Genomic DNA, 24,763 nt, shown 5'->3' on the forward strand with positions numbered 1-24,763 from the left:
ATGCCTTGGAGCTCTTCGTTGTGCTCCCGATACAGGAACACCCAACGACGCCCTTCCGAACCACAGCTCCACCTGCCCCAACCATGCAGCAGTGCCGCGCTTGGGACAGCCAGAAGACAAGGTGCCTGGCTCAAGGGACGCTGCAGTGCAGAGCAGCCACCCCAGAATGCCAATCCCCTTCCTAATTTGTGATCCCCTTCACCCGCGCCTCCAAGAGATAACATAGTCAAATACATATCTTAATTTGTCCACATTACATAGTCAAATACATATCTTAATTTGTCCACATTACATGTCAAATATATCTTGGCTTGCCCACATTACATACTAGTCAAGACAAATTTAACTAGGACACTACATTACATAGTCAAATATCTTAGCTTGCCCACACTACATATACTAGTCAAGACACATCTAACCAGGATACAACTAACATCCAACACACAGGTACCACTTTGAGATAAACCAGAGGCCATCAGTAGGGCAATAACAATCATCCAGCAACAAAACCCAGACAGTCTTTGCTAGTTCGGGACAAAAGACCATGCGATGGTGACTTCCAACTTACAAGAGTGAACTTCAAGTATTCACCTGCTCCTGGAGGCTTTCTTGGCTTTGAATGCTTCTGAATCTCTCTCAACAGTTTGATCCTCCAGGCTACTTGCCATGACACAGACTCTCAACTCTCCATCAGCTTCAACAGATACAACACACCGTGAAAGCTTTATCGTGCCATTAGCTACAACAGGCAACTTATCATCTCCGAACGCAAGCAACTCAATTTTTTGGGCGTCGATACTGGCGGTATTGGCAAAAATTAGACCTCTACAACCTTCCGACCATTCCCCACGAACCACTCTCACACTGATGGTGGCCTCCACTGAATGAACAATATCACCCAACATCAATGCCACTGTGCTAAGCTTGCTAGTGCTGACATTTTTAAACGCGTACGATTCGCTAGAGCCAGAATCACGATAATAAACAGCCAGATAGCTCAAATCTCTATCCCCAGATTCAGTTTTGCCCTTTACTCGCAAGTTAACCTCAAAGTACACAGGATCCACAACAACAACAGCGCGGGTAGGACCTGTCCGTCTCAGACATGGATTCTGCATGCAAAATTCAGAATGTAAGTTATGAATCATTTATCTTGAGCAAGACTGGTGCGAATATAACCAATCTAAGCTGATGTCAAGAAAAAATGCGTCCATTGACAAGTAAACCACTTAAGCTAGACTTAATAACAAGAGCTTGAATTAAACATATGTGGGTAGCAAACACAGAAAAGGCAGAATTTGCTGGAGGTAAGAGCCAATGAATTTGAGTTGGGTCAGCGAGCATTTCAAATCTTTAAAACCCTTGCATTTTAAACAAATAATATGTAGATTGAAGCAAAAGAAGAAGCAAGAGCTGAACATCACTGTCAAAACATACACTTCAAAACTATGTACGGGATGCAAACGCTTTAGAGGCAAACAAAAAAGGGGCATTTCTTGGTGTGCATATATACTCTGCAACTAATAATATCTAAGAGATCAGATTCCAAACAACACTAGAGCATTTTCACAAGAGAACACAAAAAATTATCAAGTACATAGGAAATGAATGCTGGTCACAAACAAACTGAGGGACAATTCCCAAAGGGAAACAGTCAAGAGAGGGTAAAAGTTGCAGGCACTACTCCATAGGATACTCCTATACCTGGAAGAAAGCTACACTAAGTCATATTAGAAATGCACATTGATTATTCAAACTTGAACGTGGATATATATAACAAGACTTGAAAACAGACTATGTATTTCATCTCCATGTTGATTTGTTATGTGAAATCCTTTGAGAACTTAGAACTTTTTTGTTACACTAGGAGACTTATCCATACTTCATGGATTGATCATTTGGTATATAGCTACTAGCATTTTTTTTTCATAAAGCAAGTTCCGAGTAGCGATCAGATTTGCCATGGCTATTTTACAATCACCAGTGTATGCATGGAACTTCGTAACAATGTCACAGACTCCCGCAAACTTGAGTTGTGATATCTCAATTTTGTCCGACAATGGTACCACAGTTTATGTTCACCATCCATTGCATATGTTATATTATACTAGTAAAAGTGCCCGTGCGTTGCAACGGGCAAACAAAAAAACTCAAAAAATATATAATGGCCAAATAAAACAATTCAAGTTCATCAAATTGTGCCAATCTGATGTAAATCCTGCAAATCAACTCAATAATTAAGAATAACTCATGCAAGAAAGAGGAACCTGAGCTTAAGAAAAAGAGGAACTTGCACACCATCCTGCTAGAATGTGCTTGAATGGACGCTCCTTCTGCACATGGTCCACAATCGTCTAGTGGAAAAATAAATCAAAAGGTCAATGTTTGTTTACCCACAGGGAGATCAATGTTTTGTTTTAATGTTCTACGGAGAGGTTGTGGCTCATGCCTCATGACAGGGAGATCAATGTTTGTTTTAATGTTCTACGGAGAGGTTGTGGCCATGCCTCATGACATTTACAAGAGGAAAATTCAAATCATCTCTAGGTGCTAGCACTTAAAAGAAGGTACAGCCTTAGAGGTTCACTCTCAAGTAAAATACAAAATACGTAAACAGACCTGACAATACAACTCAATAGCCTCTATTGTGTAAGCTTGGTTCCCATCCCATGGCAAAGGTGGAGAAATTGCTGAGAACATGTTTGTTAGTTAAGGCCAACATGAAAGAAAACTAATTAAAATATCTGTGCGTTCCTTTTTTCTGATGAAAGTACTCCCTCTGTAAAGAAATATAAGTGCGTTCAGATCACTACTTTACAGAGAGAGTATGTAGCAAAAATGCACGTGTGTTGCAACGGGAGGAAAACAAATCACACGCCTTTAACCCAAGCTGTGATTTTAAGCATGAAATTATATTGTTGTTCATCATTTACAAAAACTTAAACATATAAGTATTCTGATGTTCTACAGATTGTTAATAAGTTGATGGTCATATTAAACAGCAAACTTGTGTGCCTTTACCTATAAAACATAAGCTATTTCAAATATGAAACTTGGAACGTAGCTTGACAAAAGTTGGAAGAGTCCAGTCAGGCTAGACATGGATTGGCATGGAGACTGAAAGACCAATCTCCAGTACAGGTGCGATAGCAAAGACCATGAGATTCTTATTTCTTTCCTTGAAATTACCAGTTCCGACTATTTAATTATTTATTTACTATAAGCAAGTGAGTAGATATGCAAAATAAAGGGAGAACAACTCTATAATCTTACTATGAAATGACCAGTAATGTTTTCCGGATCACAAAATTCAGAAACATGACACTGAGTGGATGAATACCCTAAACACTGACAAATTTATGGCTATTTTATTGTGAACAGTTAGCTCTTTGAAGTGTAGTTCCTGATCAGTTTAGCAACTGAACATGGATTGAGCATATTTATTATCTTTTTAATCTGCTTTAGCTTACAATTTGTACTGAATATAGTTCATCAGAATTTAACACTACATGGGAAACTAAACTGAACGAGACCTTGTATGTAAAGCGTACCTGATGCCTTGAGCTTACTACATAAATGTAGAGACAAAAATATCAGGCATAAACTGGTTAAATTGCAAGACTTCTGACTGATATATATATTGAAGCCCTGACGCCAGAATAATCTATCAACTTCTATTCCACCTGGCTCAGATCGGCTTCAGTGTAGATCGCATTGTACTGGATAATCCCCACGAAATCAAATGAACCATGGACCCTTGCCTACTCCTTAGCTGTGAACACCGGCAGCTTGGAACATCAGGTACACATGTTTAAGGTGCAGATCCAACCTTGAATACACTTGTTTCATCATTTGGATTTTCTAAATAGAGGTAAGAGTTTCACCAGAAAATTAGAACGTGTCTCAGTCCGTCGTACGCATGACATCAGACAGGTTCTGGGCGGAGGCTCATGAACAGTAGAACAAGTTCACCAAATATGGATTGATAGTGAAAACACTAAAGAAAGAATCGAAAGTGTTCCTTGGCCATTACAAATCCATGTACATGAGGGGGGGGGGGGGGCACTGCTAGCAGCTAGCTCATAGTTGTCGATGCTTCTTGCTGCTCCTGTTGTCCTGCCTCAATCACATGTGCATGTAACCAAAAAAGAATCGGAGAGATAAAATTAAGGGCAGAGAGCATGAGGACGATAAGAGAACATGCGTTGTTAAGCCACCATCGGCCCGAGCGCCATCAGCAGGCCGCACACACCAAGCTCTCCATCGCGCCACATCAATCTTCATCGGGAGGAATCTATGGTCTGCCTTGTACTGCAGGATAGCCAGAGACATTGATGAATTAATACACACGAGCCATGTTCGTCAACAAATTCAGTCCGTAGAACAACAAAACACCACTTATCCAAGCTAAAATAAATGGTTTGAGAAAAATAGAATCGATGTTGTGTACATAAACTCTTAGCTGATCACACTGGAACTGTGTCTTTTACTTGGTTCTCAAAAAACAAAATAGTACCCTGAAACATTGGTACTCAAATTTAGGTGCACTGCTAGGAGTACAGAAACTAATCTAACTAATTTGAATATCAGACATTTTCATTTATATCAGATTTCAGAAAAGTTTTAAAAAGATTGCCTCTATCTTTATATATCCTTATAAGGAAATTAATAATCTTGCATTTTCAAGAATGGAAATGAGCAAGTGATCAGCTAAGACAACAATTGCGTACCAATCAATTAAAAAATACAACCTTTGTTCATTATAGCAATCATATATTATCAGACGGTGCCAGTTTAAAATACTTGTACCATCAAAGAAGACACACACCATCTGATATTTCCCAGAGCTCTGAAAGTAAAAAACCAACAAGTGCAAGAATTGGAACAGAGAAGAAGCTTACCCGGGCAAGTGGGCATGATGCCATTGGGGCTGGATGCGATGCTCGAGGCAGTAGAGCTCTCCCATTCTCTCTTGCCAAGCTCTACCTTCAATACCAGCCGCAGAGCAGCCGCCCGTGCTGCTTTCAAACTCTTCTTCCGTGCCACTGCAGGCGGACACTCTTTTTCAATCTCTCCCTCCGTTCTGCTGGTGCAGACCAGCCCGTCATGCCGCCCTGCCAAGCTCTCCCTCCGGCCCCTCATTGATGAAGTAACCTCCGCCCAAAAGAAATCAACACAACATTACCAATATGCATAAATGAAGCTACACCTAGAGCCATAAACTGACAACTATACAAAGGAGCAGCTGATTAACATATGGGCAATATTCTCTAATTCAGCACAGAAAGGACAATTGACTAACTGGCATATGAGCACTACAAAATCTCGCCATCCATTACCACTTAAACTATCAAATTGAGTAGCAATACTAATTTTAGCAGCAATAGGCAGTGTATATCAGGAGTTCAGGACCCATCAGCAGCATACATATATCAATGTTAGCAAATGAAGCGATCAGCCACAGCATGTTTTCACCACAACACGGGCCAATAAGAATCTACCCAGCGCTGCCACAATATATGACTTGCAGATTAGAGAAGAGCCAATAAAAAAATCTACCATCATGTTGGTACATGCGCTTGATTGATGAATGTTCTACCTATTAGTGCTAAGCAAGCATTGCACTAAAAAGGACCGTTGCATAGTGTCGGCAACTAAAACGACATCAAGGTTCCAGATGGGAGGCTGTGACCTGTGAGGTTGCCGATGTGATGGAGCAGATGGCTTCGAAGAGCGGCAGCAACTGGATCATGACTTGGGGCGAGGAATCCATGGTGGTCATTCTCGTCCACCACGACGGCTCTCCCCTTCGCTCGGCCATTGCATCGGCAACTCCCCAGCGCTTATCTACGGCGCCGGTCGCCTCCGCCACCACAGCACCCCTCCCCGCGCTCCCACCACGCCGCCACACAGATCCAACTCCCCATCACTGTCGCCCCTGTCGATCCCCATCGATCTCGATCTGGAAAAAAATTGTGAGGGATGCGGCGGATCCTGTCGATCTTGTGTGCATTCGGGGGCCGGGGAGCGAGGACGGGCACCGCGGAGCAAGGGATGGAGGCGCGGCGGAGGGACCGTCGTTCTCGCAGAGCAGGGGGTGGGGCGCAGCGGCGGAGGAACCCTCGTTCTCCTGTGGGCAGCAATTTTAACGACGGAGTCTGGGCTGCGTACGAAACGTTTTTTCACTTACGGTCAGACTGCGGGTTGATTACCTGCGGGCGCGGATGAGGAGGAGATGGGGCGGGGCAGGAGGTGGCCGGCGGCGCGGGCGGGGCCGGGCAGGAGGTAGCCGGAGGCGCGGGCGGGGCGGGGCAGGAAGCGGCCGGCGGCGCGGGGCGGGGCAGGAAGCGGCCCGAGGCAGAGCCTGGCTGTGTTTTTTTCCCTTCATACCGGTTCGCTTTGGACTGCGGGTTGAATACAAAAGAGCACAGGGACTTTCTTGCAAAATCGCCGACGACGTACGGGCAGAAGCATTAGCTGCTTTATTAGTAGGTAAAGATAAAGATAAAGATATATGGCCTGGATGAGCGTCGTACACAGGTTGGACAGCTTTTCATCATACACAAAGCATTTTCGTGCAAACTTATGTGTATCTATATTGATATTAATTAGTATAGTAGGTGAAATAATAGTTTGGAGAGAGTCAATGCCAGGGATATGTGTATTTCATCTCCAGAAAGCCTAAGAGTATATATATCCCTATAGAAGTAACATCATGGAGGCAACAATAATATGGCACCAAATAACATTAATTCAGCGAGGAGAATACGAACCTTCTTGTCAATGGTTTGGCAGTTATCCCTAGTGCGGTGGAAGATAATGTTGCGATTGTGATCCAACGAGTCGCGTGCGGCGACGACACCATACACATCCAGAGGCCAGTCCAATCCACCTTTGATGGCTGCAACGCTGACCGAAAAGACCTGCAGAGTTCGCACGGGGTAGGCCGTACCGCGCGGAGGCTTCTCGTCCGTGTAACGCATGGGCAGGATAGGTGCTGCAGATCAATGTCAACCAATCAAGATGCTTAGCAGAGATTAATCCAGGAGCAAATGATCAAGAGGGGGGAGGGGATTTGGGTTTGCTTACTGGTGTCCTCCCAGGAGCCGAAGGAGTCGGCCCATAGAAACTCCCAGAATTCTCGATGCCTCTTGGCTTCGACGGCCTCCCAGTCCGACAGATCCTCGGTGGGGCGATGTCCTTGAGCCTCATGGCCTCAATGTCCTGCTCCATCCACTGGTTGCAGCGCTGGACGGCCTCGGGGTCTCCCGTGGCGATCCACCTGGTCACGGCGTCGTGCTGCTCCCTTCGCTCATGGCTCCTGCGCGCCTCCTCCGCCTTGGCTCTGTACACGGCCGCTGCCGCGACGTCTTCCTCGGTCATCGCCCTCGGCTCCCAACATTCTCCGTCATTGACACTCGCGTCTTCCAACATCTTCCTCGCCCACTCCAAAGCCGCCGCCTTCTCCGCGCTCTTCTTCTTCCTCGCCGCCTTCTCTTCTCTGGGTGGGGGGTCTGGGGGTTCCTCTGCGTTGTTGAGGGCGGAGTTGCCGGCTTGGAAACGTCTCAGGTGATTTTTTTTTTGAAAGGAACGTCTCGGGTGTTGGGCCAGCCAGGAAACAAGGCCGGGCTGCCTGAGGTCGATTCGGACCCGACAGCCCTAGTGGGAAACTTTGCTCAAAGAAAGCCTAATGTTCGTATTTTTTTTTCATGGAAGCCTAATGTTCGAAGGGAAATACCCATTGGCTCTTGGGTGTGTATATAGTACACCTGAGGATATGCAAACAGAAGTAATTACGAAAAAAAATCCAAAAAAATCTGAGTCATTTTTTGAAAAAACTTGACATTCTATTGTGCTCGTATAAAAAGTTTTGCGAAGGAAAAGCTCTCGTAGACATCACATCAGGGCAAAAAAATCAAGGATAAAAAGTGTGAATAGTAACTTGTGTATATTGTTGATTTTGTTTTTTTTCACCAAAAATACCATGAAAGTTATTCCTCCACCAAAAACATTATATGTACGAGCACAATAATAGAAGGTCTAGTTTATTTGGAAGTTTTGAAAATCAGTAGTAGTTTTTCATATAGGGTGTATATTACACCCAAAAGCCAAACATTCCCGTACAGTGTTTGTATTTGGACAGCCTAGAACCACGCAGATTTTTTGCTCACACAAGCAACAAACATTCATGGGCCCCATGCTTCTTATTTAGTCATGAGTCTTCCCGCCCATATGTTTTCTTCCTCGCCTACTGCGCGATTGTTTTTCCTTTTTCTTTCTCCACAATTCCCCTTAGCTTGCCACACCAAGAAAGTTCGCTCCTCACGATCAGTATCCTTGGCGTTGCACGCTGGAGCTTGGGCGGCTGATGTGGGGCCAGAGATGGGTATGGACGCCCTTCGGGAGTTCTTGTCGCTCTGGGCTCGAATTGGGAATGTGAAGCTCACCATGGGATCGCCAGACACTATATGTTGGTTTTTTTTTGAGACAAACACTATATGTTGGTGTGGGAGAAGGGTGGCTCCTTCTTGGTGAGATCTGCCTATGCCACAAAGTTTAATGGGCGCGAGGGTTCTTTGCGTGCCTGGGCTTGAGAATAAGTGTTGGGCCTCAGGCCGTCTAGCCCGGAGGGGGTTGCCACATCAGGAGGTTTTTGCCCTCTATGTGATCATCGTGACGAGACGGTAAACCACGTCTTGCTGAAGTGTGACTTCGTGAGGATGGTCTGGCATATGACTCTGAATGCACTTGGTGGGTCAGACTGGGTACCTCGTAATGACGACAATCTGATCGGACTGGGCACCTTTGTAGTGAATTAGTGATGACAAAAACAAATCTACTTTGTTGCGGCAGATCTAAGAGCACACGGACGGAATTTTTACATATGATTGGTGATAGATGAATCATCATCGAGTATACTGAACTATTTGTAGAACACTGCTATTACACTAAAATCTATTTGAAACTTATTTTTTGGAATACAAAGATTACTTCTTGGTATATGTGAAATCTAAACCCTCTACACTAGAAGAACAACGAACATGGAATGAAACCCCACCATCCTCGAAATAGGCTTTCGCCCCGCTTTATAAATAAAGCAACGGTCCACATGATCCAAGTTCGAACAACAACCGACAGATAACGGCTGGGGCCACGGCACAATCAAGCCCAAAAAGCATAAAAGAAATAGAAAAAAGAGCCACCTAGTGGCTACCGCAGAGTGGCCCTACGGGGACGACAGCCGACGCGTCGAAGCCAAAAGCGCATCCATCATCAGGCCAAGGCGATCGCGATCACGCTGCCTCGAGAGCGGGTGCCAGTGCTGCAAGAAAGCAAGGAAATTGAAGGAGCCAGATGCCTTCTTCGGAAAAACCTTCTCAATCACCATCTTATTCCTAGTCGTAAAAACATATTTGATGTTGATCTATGATATACCCCATTAACTGCAAAATTTGGCATGTTGATGATGGAAGAAAGTTTTCATCAAGGTGTGATTTTAAGTGAAAACTCAACATTTTATCCTTTTATCTTGAGCGCATGCCTCATTAGTTAATCATCGATGTACATATGCTAGCTTCATGTTTCAATCATATTTTCCTTTCTCTTTGAGGGATTTTATGACGAGGTGTGTTCAAATGTTTTTTATCTTCATGAGTGAGCTAAAGTCATTTCCTAAAGAAAATGTAGTGCTTTTACTTTTCGTTTAGGTTGTTCGGCCAAGGCTCAGTGATTGTGTGCACTCCACATGAATCGCCTTTGTAGAGTATCAAAAACATGTTATTTTACCATATTTTTCAGAACTTGTCAAAATGGATTATTTTACCCATCATCACAAGTTAACAATGTGCATTATATTATTGTTTTAATGCTGCTAATTGCATAGGGTCGATAGTGTAGAAAAATAAAAGTGTTTTCTACTTATTTATCTAGTTACAGTAGTTTTTCGTATATAAAAAACTACACGCATGAACACCCTATCTCTATGAGCATCTCTGAGAGACTGACCCGATGGGTCTATTAAAGATAGGAGCTTGAGCTTCTCCACATGCCAACGTCTAGTAGTCACATCAATGATCCCACTTAGTGTGATAGAAGATTTTTTTTAGAAAAGGAGGATGACACCCGGCCACTTTATTAATTATTCTCACAAGACCTTACAAAGTCTTACAACAGTAAGACTAAGCCGCTGTCTAAGCAACAAACTGTCGCTACACCTATCCAGTTGATGAAGGGATGCAGATAGCCTGTGCCTAATACCAAACAGACATCGCAGCCAAGCCTAACATCTAAGACCTGAGACCCCAACCTAGCCACTTGCCGGGTCTGGGGCACACACTGGTCCGGCGTGCTCTCAGAGGCCGCCGCCGCCAACTGCCACCGCTTCATCTTCAGAATTGTACTGATGCATCAACCTTGCTCGGTCTAGCTACCGTCGACGCCACCACGGTGCCCAATAGCACCTCCTCCCTGCGCGCAAACAGCTAAGCACATCGCGGTCGCCACTAATACACCTCAACGCCATGCTGCCAAGTATCACCAGCCGACACAGCTTGAAGTCCTTGGAAGATCTTTCGTGCGTAGCACCTGCCGACCAGGCATGACAAAGCGTAGCACCTGTTGGTCAGGCATGACTTTGCATCTCCACCGAAGCTCCGTGCAAGACGAAGTCGCTCCACCTCCTGCCTTTGACTTCTAGCGCTGCTCCACAAACAATGCTCCCAAGAGAGAAATGACACCACAGTGCCGCCATCGTCCGATTTGGAACACCAGATCCTAGGGTTTCCCCCGGAGCAGCACGAGTGGGTCGACAGTAGTTACACGACGATGCCTCCATTAAGGTAACGACGAGAACGTCGCCATCGCCTGCCGTTTGCTCGGTTTTCACCGACAACCATGTCTCCCCTACTCGTAGCCGGGACTAGATGATGGATCTCGAGATCCGATCACCAAGCATCTGGCCAGCCATCTCTGGAAGAAGATGACCACCACGTCCACCAGCGTCACCACGCCGGGCATGCATCGTCGCCGGCACCCCCATGGTGCCTAGAGGCCGACAAGCCCCAGTGTGATAGAAGATATGACCCCAAGAAATTTCCCGTGTGGTCACAACAGAGTAAATACGCTGCAGAAAAAATCAGGAAATAATAACAGTAGCATAGGGTATGTGTGTAGCAGTAGCACGGCCTTAGTAGTAGCGCGTTATAAAAAACGGTGCTGCAGCTTTTAGCAATAGCTCGGTATTCTGAAACGCGCTACTGCTATATATGGATAGCAGTAGCGAGGAGGCACCGGCGCTACTGTTAAAATAGTGTTATACTAGTAGCGCGGATGCCCACGCTACTGCTAGGCTTTTAACCCACGCTACTTCTAGAATTTTCCCTAGTAGTGCACACGGCTTTCACCCCCCATGATCCAACACCCCCCACCCCCACCCCGCACCGGCTGTATAGTTCATCAAAGAAAGCCTATGCGCGACAGATATGATCGGTGGAGGCACTGGTTATCATGCCCTAAGCCTATGTTTTAGGATCCCACACAAAGCAGGTTCCACCACTGGTGATCGCGCATATTGGGCCGGCATTGTACACGACATCTTCGTAGTAGTCAGGCGCCAAAGTGGCAGCAAACATGTGTTTTTTTGTGTCTCAAAAAAAAGCAGACATGAGTTTTCAACTTGAGTAAACTGGAATTTCCCCTGTGTTTATGGCGATCGCGATGTTAAATACCGCAACAATGATGTATGTAAAATATCTCTATGTCTAACACGCGCTAGTCCGTATCTCGATCGTGCTACAACCGGAGTGAAGCGACTGTGAACCGGCCGATCGGAGCCTGTAGCTAGTAGGTAGTACTATGTCTACATAAGGCGTGTTTGGTTGCCTGCATAAGGCCTAACCAGGCCCGCACGGGAAGGAAACGTGCTGTTTGGTTGGCTGCATACACTGTTGGGTCTGCATAGCACGGAACTTAAAGCACCTCTGGGCCTGGCTCGCTGGAAACGCTCAGATCGGCAGTTTCTTGCGAGCCAGGCCGAGGCGAGCGCAGGCGAGCAGGCCCTTGTGATACGTCCATTTTGCATCAGGCTTGTATATCGATATTTATTGCATTATGGGTTGTTATTACACATTATGTCACAATACTTATGTCTATTCTTTCTTATTTTACAAGATTTACATAAAGATGGAGAATGCCGGCAGCTGGGATTTTGGGCTGGAAAAGGAGCAAATATTAGAGACCTATTCTACACAGCTCCAAAAGTCCTGAAACTTCACGGAAGTGATTTTCAGAATATATAATAAATACTGAGCGCAAGAAGTTCACCAGGGGGGCACACCCTGCCCACGAGGGTGGGGGGCGCGCCCCTACCTCGTGGGCCCCCTGGTGGCCCTCCGATGACCATCTTCTGCTATATGGAGTCTTTCGATGAGGAAAAAAACACAATCCATCTTTCCGGACGAGACTCCGCCGCCGCGAGGTAAAACCTTGGCGGAACCAATCTAGGGCTCCGGCGGAGCTGTTCTGCCGGGGAAACTTCCCTCCAGGAGGGGGAAATCATCACCATCGTCATCACCAACGCTCCTCTCATCGGGGGAGGGCAATCTCCATCAACATCTTCACAAGCACCATCTCCTCTCAAAACCCTAGTTCATCTCTTGTATCCAATTCTTGTCTCCAAGTCCGGGATTGGTACTTGTGGGTTGCTAGTAGTGTTAATTACTCCTTGTAGTTGATGCTAGTTGGTTTATTTGGTGGAAGATCATATGTTCAGATCCTATATGCATTTTAATACCCCTCTGATTATGAACATGAATATGCTTTGTGAGTAGTTACGTTTGTTCCTGAGAACATGGGAGAAGTCTTGCTATTAGTAGTCATGTGAATTTGGTATTCGTTCGATATTTTGATGAGATGTATGTTGTCTCTCCTCTAGTGGTGTTATGTGAACGTCGACTACATGACACTTCACCATTATTTGGTCCTAGGGGAAGGCATTGGGAAGTAATAAGTAGATGATGAGTTGCTAGAGTGACAGAAGCTTAAACCCTAGTTTATGCGTTGCTTCGTAAGGGGCTGATTTGGATCCATATGTTTCATGCTATGGTTAGGTTTAGCTTAATACTTTTGTTGTAGTTGCGGATGCTTGCAATAGAGGTTAATCATAAGTGGGATGCTTGTCCAAGTAAGGACATTACCCAAGCACCAGTCCACCCACATATCAGATTATCAAAATACCGAACGCGAATCATATGAACATGATGAAACCTAGCTTGACGATAATTCCCATGTGTCCTCGGGAGCGCTTTTCTCTATATAAGAGTTTGTCCAGGCTTGTCATTTGCTACAAAAAGGATTGGGCCACCTTGCTGCACTTTATTTACTTTTGTTACTTGTTACTCGTTACAAATTATCCTATCACAAAACTATCTGTTACCTAGTATTTCAGTGCTTGCAGACTTGCTGAAAACCGCTTATCATTTCCTTCTGCTCCTCGTTGGGTTCGACACTCTTACTTATCGAAAGGACTACGATAGATCCCCTATACTTGTGGGTCATCAAGACTCTTTTCTGGCGCCGTTGCCGGGGAGTGAAGCGCCTTTGGTAGGTGAAATTTGGTAAGGAAAAATTTATATAGTGTGCTGAAATTTACTGTCACTTGTTACTATGGAAAGTAATCCTCTGAGGGGCTTGTTCGGGGTATCTTCACCCCGACCAGTAGAGCAAAGAGTTGCTCCTCAACCTACTGAACCTACTGAAAATGAAAATGAAAATGAAAATGTCTTCTTTGAAATTCCTTCGGGTATGATAAAAAAACTGCTAGCTAAACCTTTTGCAGGAGATGGAACATTACATCCTGATGAGCACCTAATATATGTGGATAAAGTTTGTGCATTATTTAAGCTTGCAGGTGTGCCCGGAGATGTTATTAAGAAGAAGGTCTTCCCTTTATTTTTGAAGGGAGATGCATTGACATGGTATAGGCTATGTGATGATACGGGGTCATGGAACTACAAACGATTGAAATTGAAATTTCATCAGAAGTTTATCCTATGCATCTTGTTCATCGTGATCGCAATTATATATATAATTTCTGGCCTCGCGAAGGAGAAAGCATCGCTCAACCTTGGGGGAGGCTTAAATCAATGTTATATTCATGCCCCAATCATGAGCTCTCAAGAAAAATGATTATTCAAAATTTATATGCTCATCTTTCTGATAACAATCGCACCATGCTCGATACTTCTTGTGCTATCTCTTTTATGATGAAGACTATTGAATTGAAATGAGATTTATTGGAAAGAATTAAACACAACTCTAAAGATTGGAACCTCGACGAAGGTAAGGACTCATGTAACGCCCGGGTAATCAAGCTACAGTAATTCCACGCAAATGGTGCCACGTCACCACGGTTACTATTGCTAATCTACCGTTAGTTCAAAACCGGTTCAAATTTAAATTTAAAATAAAGTTAAATAATAAAAGTTTTCCAAAAATTAAATCAAAATGTTCAGAGCGTGCCAAAAATGGCATAGGTAATTATAGTAAAGAAAACACAAATTTATAAAATATTTAAATGCACAAAGTGAATTAAAACAGAAAAGAGAAATAATAAAAAAGGGAAAAGACAAATCTAACTAAAAATAAAAAGAGGCAGACCCCCCCACTGGGCCATCTGTGGCCCAGCTGGCCGGCCCAACTGGGCCACAACCTAACAGGCCGGCCCACCCCACCGCCATAACCTCCCCCACTCCCCCACTACCCACCCACACTCCCCCACTCTCCAAAAATATCTTCCCCTCTCCCCCGACTGGATCGGGATCGAGGGAGGAGCCGGCCATCGCCGCCGCCTGGATTGTCCATCGCGCCCGGACCCCGCCGCCTCGTCCCAGTGTCCCATCGCCGGCGCCGCCTGTCCCCGCCGTCGCCTCCCCGTCTCCCCACGCATGACCTCCTCGTCCTCCTCCCCGAGTCGCTCCCCACGCACCGTTACCCAGTCCCTACGAACCCGATGTGAGCGCGCGCCCTTCCTCCTCTGTCTCTCTCGTGCGACCTCGCCTCGCCGTGCTCATCGCACCTGCGCATCGCTCGTGCCGCTCCACCGCACGGTGGCCGCGCTCAGCTACCCCCGCCGCGGCTCCCACCTCGCTCTGGCCGCGCCGCCTCGCCTCCGTCGTCGCCTCGCCCCGCTGCTTCTGTGCGCCCCCCATGCGCCGCCCGTTTGGCCTGCCCCTGCCCCGTGGCTCACCGCTGTGCTCGCTCCCGCGTCGCCGCAGCCGCCCGCGCCTCACTGGCCTCGCTCCGCTGCACACGCTCGTCGCCCGCGCCCCGTGCCTCTCTCGCCGCGCAACCGCAGTGGCCTCGTCTGCCGTTCCCCTTGGCTGCGCACCCGCGTGGTGATCGCGACTGGCAGCGCCCACCGCTTGCCCCACCGCGCCCTCTCTCGCTCCTGGCCGTACACCCCCCTTTTGCGAGCACCCCCTGCGGCCGCACTCCCCGCTCGACCGGCGAGCCGCCGTCCCTGCTCGTCGCCGCTACAGCCCTCGCACCCACGCCTCCCTGTCGCCGGCCGCCGCAACCGCCCGTAGGCGTGCGCCTGAACGAACGGGTGTTGGCCACCCGTTGCACCCGAACCCGCTAACGCCGGCGCTCGCTAAGGCCCCTAGGGCCTATGACAAACGGGGCCCAGCCCAGAACGTTTTTATAAAAAAGAAAAATAAAATAAAATAAAAATCAATTAATAAAATTAATTAATTAATTAATTAATTAGCGAATTAATTAAGTTAATTATCTTGTTTAATTAATCTAATTAATGAGTTAATTTAATTAAACAATAATTAATTAGCTAAACCCTAATTAAACTAAGTAGTGTATGACATGCGGGACCCACCTGTCAGGTTGACCAGGTCAATGCTGACGTCAGCAAACACTATTTTGGATAATGTTGAATTAAATAAATTCTAAAAATGATTTAAATCTTTTAAAACTAATATAAAATAAACCGTAGCTCGGATGGAAAAACTTTGTACATGAAAGTTGCTCAGAACGACGAGACGAATCCGGATACGCAGCCCGTTCGTCCACCATGCATCCCTAGCATAGCGAACATGCAACTTTCCCCCTCCGATTCATCTGTCCAAAAAAGCGAAACACCGAGGATATTTTCCCGGATGTTTCCCCCCTTCACCGGTACCACCTCTTACTGCGTTAGGGCACCCCTAGCACTGCTACTTGTCATGTCATGCATCGCTATGCATCTGTTTGCTTAATATTTATTGTTTCTTCCCCCTCTTCACTCGCTAGACACCGAGACCGACGCCTCTGCTACCCAGTACGTCTACGGTGTTGACAACCCCTCTCTCTTGCCAAAGCAACCAGGAAAGCCCCCCCCCCCTTGATCACCAGATATCGCCTACTCTCCTCTATACTGCTTGCATTAGAGTAGTGTAGCATGTTACTGCTTTCCGTTAATCCTATTCTAATGCATAGCCTGTCATTGTTGCTACAGCTGTTGATACCTTACCTGTAATCCTAAATGCTTAGTATAGGATGCTAGTTTATCATCAGTGGCCCTACATTCTTGTCTGTCTGCCATGCTATACTATCGGGCCGTGATCACATCGGGTGTTGATCACGGGGATATGCTATGTCAATTACACATGATATATGTTGTGACTAAAGTCGGGTAGGCTCGTTGAGTACCCGCGGTTGATTCGCGAATTGGGGGCTAGAAGGACATACTTTCCCGACGGCCCTCTGTGTGGATCTTTGTGGCGGAGCGACAGGGCAGGTTGAGACCACCCAGATGAGAGGTGGGCCTGGCCATGGTCGGCGTTCGCGGTGACTTCAAGATAACACGCTTAACGAGATCTTGGTATTTGATCTGAGTCTGGCTACTGGCCTATACACACTAACCAACTACGCGGGAATAGTTATAGGCACTCGACGTCGTGGTATCAGCAGAAGCCTTCGCGACGTCAGCGACTGAGGCCGCGCGCCGGGTTGGACCGCGTAACGCAACTTCCTTTGTAATGGAGGTTGCTAGGTCTGCTCGCCAGCCGCGTTCGCAACTTGCATGTGTGCAATGGGCAATGGGCCCAGACCCCTACGCCATAGGATTTAGACCGGCGTGCTGACCTCTCTATTGTGCCTAGGTAGGGCTGCGACGTGTTGATCTTCCGAAGCCGGGCATGACACAGGAAAGTGTGTCCGGACAAAGGGGATCGAGCGTGTTGGGAAATGTGGTGCACCCCTGCAGGGAAGATAATCTATTCGAATAGCCGTGATCTTCGGTAACAGGACGACTTGGAGTTGTATCTTGACCTTATGACAACTAGAATCGGATACTTAATAACACACCCTTTCAAGTGCCAGATACAACCGGTGATCGCTCTCTCACATGGGGATGAGGGGAGGATCATCGGTTAGGTTTATGCTATGCGATGTTACTTGGTAAACTTACCATCTACTCTCACTGGTAGAAAAAGGGCCTGTTGTCCCGGTTCGTAAGGGCCTTTTGTCCCGGTTCCTCAACCGGGACTAAAGGGTCGGTACTAATGCCCTGTCCCTTTAGTCCCGGTTCAATCCAGAACCGGGACTGATGGGCCTCCACGTGGCCTGTGAGCGGAGCCCAGGCAGGAGACCCTTTGGTCCCGGTTGGTGGCACCAACCGGGACCAATAGGCATCCACGCGTCAGCATTTCGATGGCTGGGGTTTTTGTTTTTTTTTGAAAGGGGGGGGGGGTTTGGGGGTTTTGGGGGGTTAATTTAGGTGTTTCATATATTGTGTTAGCTAGCTATAATTAATAGAGAGAAGTGTCCTCTCTTATGTCCGTGCTTGGTCGACGCTACGTACTATACATACGTATAGAGAGGACTAGACACGCTAGCTAGCTAGTAAGCAAACGAAGGAAACAGAAGATCGTCATGAACATATATGCATACAGAGAGAAGTGATATCGACCACCTCTCCTTCTCCGAGAGATTGGTCGAACAACAAGTTCTCGTATATCTATCCGACACTACCGGCTACATATATACAATAATTATCTCTTACAAATATAATCATACGGACTCATGGTCCACATAGTATTCTCCGTCTTCAGCGATCACGTGGTCAAGAAAGAATGCCGCCAATTCCTCTTGAATTGCTCGCATGCGAGCTGGTGCTAGGAGTTCATCCCGCTTCCGAAACATCTAATTTGAAGAAGGGGGTCAATACATATATATATGAATGAATGAAACTCAACACAAATGATGGTAATAAAATAAAATTGTGAATGTTGTTATTTACGTACTTCATATTGTTCGTCAGTGTAGCCCCGCTCACAGGTCGTGTGGCGGATGGACTCGCAAACGTAGTATCCACAGAAATCATTCCCTTGTTCCTGCCACAACCACTTTACAAGAAATAGAGGTCAATCAAACTGATAAGCAAGAATGCCAAATCAATAGGAGATGCGCGGAACATGCTACTATAGTACTTACTTTCGGGTGTCTAAATTGCAGCTTCTTCGGGAGTCCTGGAGCTTTTTTGGAGAATTTTTTCCAAACCCTGCCAGACAAAGAAAACAATTACTTGATATATCAGGAAATGAACAAAGTTGCTGATATGGTGGATAATGATCGATTTAACTTACTTCTCGAGCATTTGAGTCATGTCCGCATAGTCCTGGGGATCTTTTCGTCTTGAGTCTAAGACAGTTACTAGTCCCTGCTCAAGCTTAATCTCTAGGAGAATATAGTGGTAACTGCACACACATGCATAACTCATCAATTACATTACTATAACCTTGACTAATATATAAGGGAAACCGAATACGCACAAGACAGTAACACTCACTTGAAGTTGTAAGGAAAGAGTATTATATCTTTGTTTTCATTTATTACCAACGATCGTAGCAAGTTGGCCTCGGTATCTGCGGCATGAAATTTAACCTGAGTTGCATCTATGAGATATGTGTTAATGAACCCAATATCACCGACTTGTCTTTTCTTCAATTCGGCGATCTTCAATCTGCATAATATAGTGAGGATGATTATAAATACATGCAATGAAAGAGCTGAGCTATATAGAGAGACTTAATGACAGAAGTAGTACTACTTACAGACAGTAGCAGGTGACCGTTGTTTTATCGAGGGCCAATTGATTGAAAAACTGAAAGAACTCCTCAAATGGAACAGGCAACAGTTCAATTCCAACGAGGTCATGCTCCTTTTTAACTTTCACATACAAAGTACTCCTCCCCCAGAGTCTCTGCAGATTTTCAAGTACCAATCATGCAATCTTCGCATCATCGTTGATAGAGATCTTTCATCTTTGACGAGAGGCTTCCCGTACTCGTATCTTTGTATCTGCACCTCCATGGGTTCATAATGTACATCGTCGGGAAGGTAATCGCCAAGATTGCTATAAACGGGCACCATCCTCGGATCATTAGCGACGTTGTTGCTAGGCACCTTGAGCGGGGGGCACGATTGCTTCCCTTGTTCGCCGAGCTGGGCAATTTGTTTCCCAGCTGATCGTTCTTTCAGCCTTTGATCACTGACAGTACTTCCCGACCGCTCCGCTTCGGCAAATTCCTTTCCAATAACGCGCTCATAGTTTCCTTTCGGCGGAGACTTGGGTGGTTTTGTCAGGGTAGCCAGAGTGCGCTTCGCTTTCACCGGATCTACCTTCTCCTCTGGAGGTGGATGTTTCTTTGCTTTCACCCCTTCAAAGAAGTTCCCCAATTCTTCTCGCGCGATCTCGGTGTTCTCCTCCGGGGTCCTCTCGTATGGTAACTTCTCTGGAGTCTTCAGAGAAGGACCGAATCTGTATGTCCTCCTGCCTCTGGCTGTACTGCTAGACGCCGGCAGAGCAGACGGAGCGGTTGTCTTCTTTACTTGCTTACGAGGCAGAGGAGAAGGACTACGACGCGCCGGAGCAGCCGGAGCGGTGGAAGGTCTCTTCCGCCCTTGCTGATGAGGCGGAGAAGGAGGAGGCTGGCTGCTCGGGCGCGTCGGCGCAGGCGGAGAAGGAGGTGGAGTGCCGCCACGCGCCGGAGAAGGAGCCGGCCGAGTGCCCTGATCGTCACTCACTGGAGGAGGAGGCGGTGGAGGAGGCGGGTGCCCTGACTCGCCGGAGGAGGAGGCGGAGTGCCCTGACTTGCCGGAGGAGGAGGAGGAGGAGGCGGAGGCGTCCAGTTCGGAAGGTTGATGAGCTCCTTCCTCCATAGGCATGGAGTCTTCAAAGCAGACCCCAGCCTAGTCTCCCCTTCACTGGTAGGGTGGTCAAGCTGGAGGTCCTCAAATCCCTCCGCTATTTCATCCACCATCACCCTAGCATATCCTGCTGGAATCGGCCGGCAGTGAAAAGTTGCGCCGGGTTCAGTAGTATAAACAGAGCCAATAGCCGCCTTGACCTTCAAATTCATCCATCGCGTCATAAGGTGGCAATTTTGAGACTCCGTGATAGCATCCATGGGATAGCTGGCAGGAGCCGTCAAGGCATGCTCCGGCTGAAGCAGCTCGGTGGAAGCCACGCTGCTTCTCCATTGAGATGGCGGAGTAGCTTCGGGGGAAGCTTCGGCAGTACGTTTGCTGCGATTTGCTTCTCGTTCCTCTATCGCTTGTACCCTTGCTTGCAGTGCCTGCATTTGGGTCTGCTGCAATTTTTTCTTCCTCTCCTGGGATTTGTAACCGCCTGCGTCCGGAAACCCAACCTTCCACGGAATGGAGCCTGGCATGCCTCGTGTCCGTCCAGGGTGCTCAGGATTCCCGAGGGCCATTGTGAGCTCGTCGTTCTCTCTATCTGGAAAGAATGTCCCTTGCTACGCTGCTTCGATATACTGCTGAAGCTTCCTGACTGGTATGTCCATTTGATCGTTCGTCCAAATGCACTTCCCTGTTACAGGGTCCAAGGTTCCGCCAGCCCCGAAGAACCAAGTCCGGCAACGGTCTGGCCAGTTAATTGTCTCTGGTTCGATCCCTTTATCAACCAGATCATTCTCAGTCTTGGCCCACTTAGGCCGGGCTACGAGGTAGCCACCTGACCCCATGCGATGGTGATGCTTCTTCTTCGCAGCATTTTGCTTGTTTGTCGCCGACATCTTCTTACTCTTTTCCGATGTCTTGTGGGCCACAAATGCGGGCCAGTGATCTCTGATCTTCTCATATCTGCCCTTGAATTCTGGTGTCTCTTTATTTTCGACAAACTTATTCAGCTCTTTCTTCCACCTCCTGAATAGTTCTGCCATCCTCTTAAGAGCAAAAGACTTGATTAATTGCTCTTTAACTGGCTTCTCTGGATCATCCTCTGGCGGTAGGGTGAAATTTGACTTCAGCTCAGTCCAAAGATCATTTTTCTGCATATCATTGACATAAGACACCTCAGGGTCTTCTGTAGCCGGCTTTAACCATTGCTGGATGCTGATCGGGATCTTGTCCCTAACCAAAACCCCGCACTGAGCAACAAATGTGCTCTTTGTCCGGAGGGGTTCAATCGGTTGGCCGTCGGGCGCGATTGCTATGATCTCAAACTTTTCATCCGAGCTCAACTTTTTCTTCGGGCCTCGTCTCTTTACCGAAGTTGTGCTCGATCCGGAGGGCTAGAAAAAAGAACAAAGACTTAATTAATATGTGTACATACCAAAACAATGAATGCATCAATTAGCTAGTCAGCAGAAGCTTAACTAATATATATACCTGGCCGGACTCGGTTCGGTCACCGGAGACGTCATCACGGTCTCCTTCTTGCACCGGCATTGGGTCACCGGAGCCGTCCTCACGGTCTCCTTCTTGCACCGGCATTAGGTCACCGGAGCCATCATAATCATAGCCAGCTGCTTCCAGACCATCGGTGTCATTGAGAAACAACGAGACGACGGCATCACTTCCTCGTGCGATTATGTCCCCCAACAACTCTTCTTGTACTTCGTCTCGGGCGGTGTCCATAGTTTCTACAAATAATGACAACATGGCAATTATTATTCAAACATGACAGATGGATATATTAGTGGCAAACGTAGAACTAATATTAATTAGTGGCCTCGACGCTGCTTCTCTAGGGTTTGGGGTGGCCTCGACACTGCTTCTCTAGGGTTTGGGGTGGCCTCAACAACGCTTCAAGGATAAAAAAAGAAGAGGAAGAAGAAAAAAAAAGAGGAGAAGAAAGAATAGAGGAGTAAGAACTCCTCTATTCTTTCTTCTCCTCTTTTTTTCTTCTTCTTCCTCTTTTTGTTATCGGGAACGAGGGTCGTCGAGGGTCACTGAGCGGTAGAGGAAACCCTAAATAGCAAGTATCGTGGGTGTGGGATACATGTGGCCGTCGGTGTCGGACACTACATCCACGTCCCACAAGTGACGTGGACGTCGAAGCCCGCGCCACTTGTGGAACGTGGATGTAGTGTCCGACACCGACGGCCACATGTATCTCACACCGACGATACTTTCTATTTAGGGTTTCCTCTACCGCTCAGCGACCCTGACCCTCGGCGACCCTCGTTCCCGATAAAATAAAGAGGAATAAGAAGAAAAAAGAGAAGAAGAGGAAGAAGAAGAAGAAAAAAATTTCTTCTTCTTCTTCTTCTTCTCTTTTTTTCTTCTTCTTCCTCTTTTTGTTATCGGGAACGAGGGTCGTCGAGGGTCACTAAGCGGTAGAGGAAACCCTAAATAGCAAGTATCGTGGGTGTGAGATACATGTGGCCGTCGGTGTCGGACACTACATCCACGCCCCACAAGTGACGTGGGCGTCGAAGCCCGCGCCACTTGTGGGACGTGGATGTAGTGTCCGACACCGACGGTACATGTATCTCACACCGACGATACTTTCTATTTAGGGTTTCTCCTCTACCGCTCGGCGACCCTCGACAACCCTCGTTCCCGATAAAATAAAGAGGAAGAAGAAGAAGAAAAGAGAATTCTTCTTCTCTTTTTTTTCTTCTTCTTCCTCTTTATTTTATCGGAAACGAGGGTCGTCGAGGGTCAGGGTCGCCGAACGGTAGAGGAAACCCTAAATAGCAAGTATCGTGGGTGTGAGATACATGTGGCCGTCGGTTTCGGACACTACATCCACGTCCCACAAGTGACGTGGGCGTCGAAGCCCGCGCCACTTGTGGGATGTGGATGTAGTGTCCGACACCGACGGTACATGTATCTCACACCGACGATACTTTCTATTTAGGGTTTCTCCTCTACCGCTCGGCGACCCTCGACGACCCTCGTTCCCGATAAAATAAAGAGGAAGAAGAAGAAAAAAAAGAGGAGAAGAAAGAATAGAGGAGAAGACTCCTCTATTCTTTCTTCTCCTCTTTTTTTTCTTCTTCCTCTTCTTTTTTTATCCTCTTCTTCCTCTCATGTTCGACGACCCTCGACCCCTCGGCGACCCTAGACCCCCTCTCGACCCCCTCATGTCGAAGTTATCAGGTAGGGGGTATATCGACAATGACATACCCGATACATACATACATACATATCACATGCATCCATACATATATGAACAAAATTAATATCTACTAATTAACAACCTAAATAAAAAAACTAATACATATAGGAAGAAGAAGAAAAAAGAATAGAGGAGAAGACTTCCTCTTCTTCCTCTCCTCTTCTTCTCCCTCTTCTTCCCCTTCTTCCTCGGCTCTCTCATGAATGTCCGACGTTCTCGACCCCCCCCACATGTCGAAGAAAAAAAGAAGAAAAAAAAGAGGAGAAGAAGAAAGGAATAGAGGAGAAGAGAAAATAGAATATATATTCTATTTTTCTCTTCTTCTCCTCTATTCCTTTCTTCTTCTCTTCTTCTTTTTCTTCCTTTTTCTTCTTCTTATTTATTTCTCCTCGTCTTCCTCACCCCTCTCGGCGACCCTAGACCCCCTCTCGACCCTCGACCCCTAGGCGACCGTCGACCCCTCTTTTTTTTCTTCCTCTTCTTTTTTATCCTCTTCTTCCTCTACCGCTCGGCGACCCTCGACGACCCTCGTTCTCGATAAAAAAAGAGGAAGAAGAAGAAAAAAAGAGGAGAAGAAAGAATAGAGGAGAAGCTCCTCTATTCTTTCTTCTCCTCTTTTTTTTCTTCTTCCTCTTCTTTTTTATCCTCTTCTTCCTCTCATGTTCGACGACCCTCGACCCCGATAACATTTTTCCCCGATAACATTTTTTTCTCCGAGAGAGTTAGTGTTCCTGAGTGAACCGGAGGGGGACATTGGTCATATCGGATTCGTCATATTTTCTACGAATGTTCTATATACATACATCCATCGATATCATTCCATACATACATAGACATCCACATTATATATGAACAAAAAAATATCAAAATTCATCATACATACATCTATAGTATTATGCAAATTAAGGAGCAGGGAAGGAAGGAAGGGGGGAGGATGGGGCGGTAGCTACCTCCCCCGGAGGGATCGGGGAGGAGACGCGGGCGGCCGGCGTCGGGGGCGACGGCGACGAGGACGGCCTCGGGGTCGGCGAGGGTGAGGGCGACGGCGGGGCGCGCTCGAGGGCAGCGGACGGGCTCGAGGGCGCAGGGGGTGCTCTGGGGCGGCGGACGGGCGGCCGGCGACGACGGTGAGGTAGGGCGCGCTCGAGGGCGGGGCAGGGGCAGGGGCGGCGACGGCGAGGTGTAGAGGGTGCTCGGGGGAGGCGGACGGGCTCGGCAGCGCAGGGGGTGCTCGGGGGCGGCGGACGGGCGGCCGGCGATGACGGCGAGGCAGGGCGCGCTCGGGGGTGGGGCAGGGGCAACAGCGGCGATGGCGAGGCGAGCAGAGGGGCAGCGTGGCGGCAT

General features: G+C 47.1%; 1 protein-coding gene across 1 annotated transcript; it reads right to left on the minus strand.

The window, feature by feature from the left end:
- Window positions 1–223: 223 nt before the first annotated feature.
- Window positions 224–24,763, minus strand: LOC123082409 (vegetative cell wall protein gp1). The gene is made up of 4 exons (XM_044505011.1): window positions 24,370–24,763; window positions 7,090–7,553; window positions 6,774–6,997; window positions 224–1,112 (listed from the first exon to the last, which is right to left on the minus strand). The coding sequence occupies exons 1-4, from the start codon at window positions 24,761–24,763 to the stop codon at window positions 1,100–1,102; spliced, it is 1,095 nt and encodes a 364-aa protein (XP_044360946.1). The 3' UTR covers window positions 224–1,099.

Source organism: Triticum aestivum, chromosome 1A, assembly GCF_018294505.1.
Source record: "Triticum aestivum cultivar Chinese Spring chromosome 1A, IWGSC CS RefSeq v2.1, whole genome shotgun sequence".
NCBI classification, from domain to species: Eukaryota; Viridiplantae; Streptophyta; class Magnoliopsida; order Poales; family Poaceae; genus Triticum; species Triticum aestivum.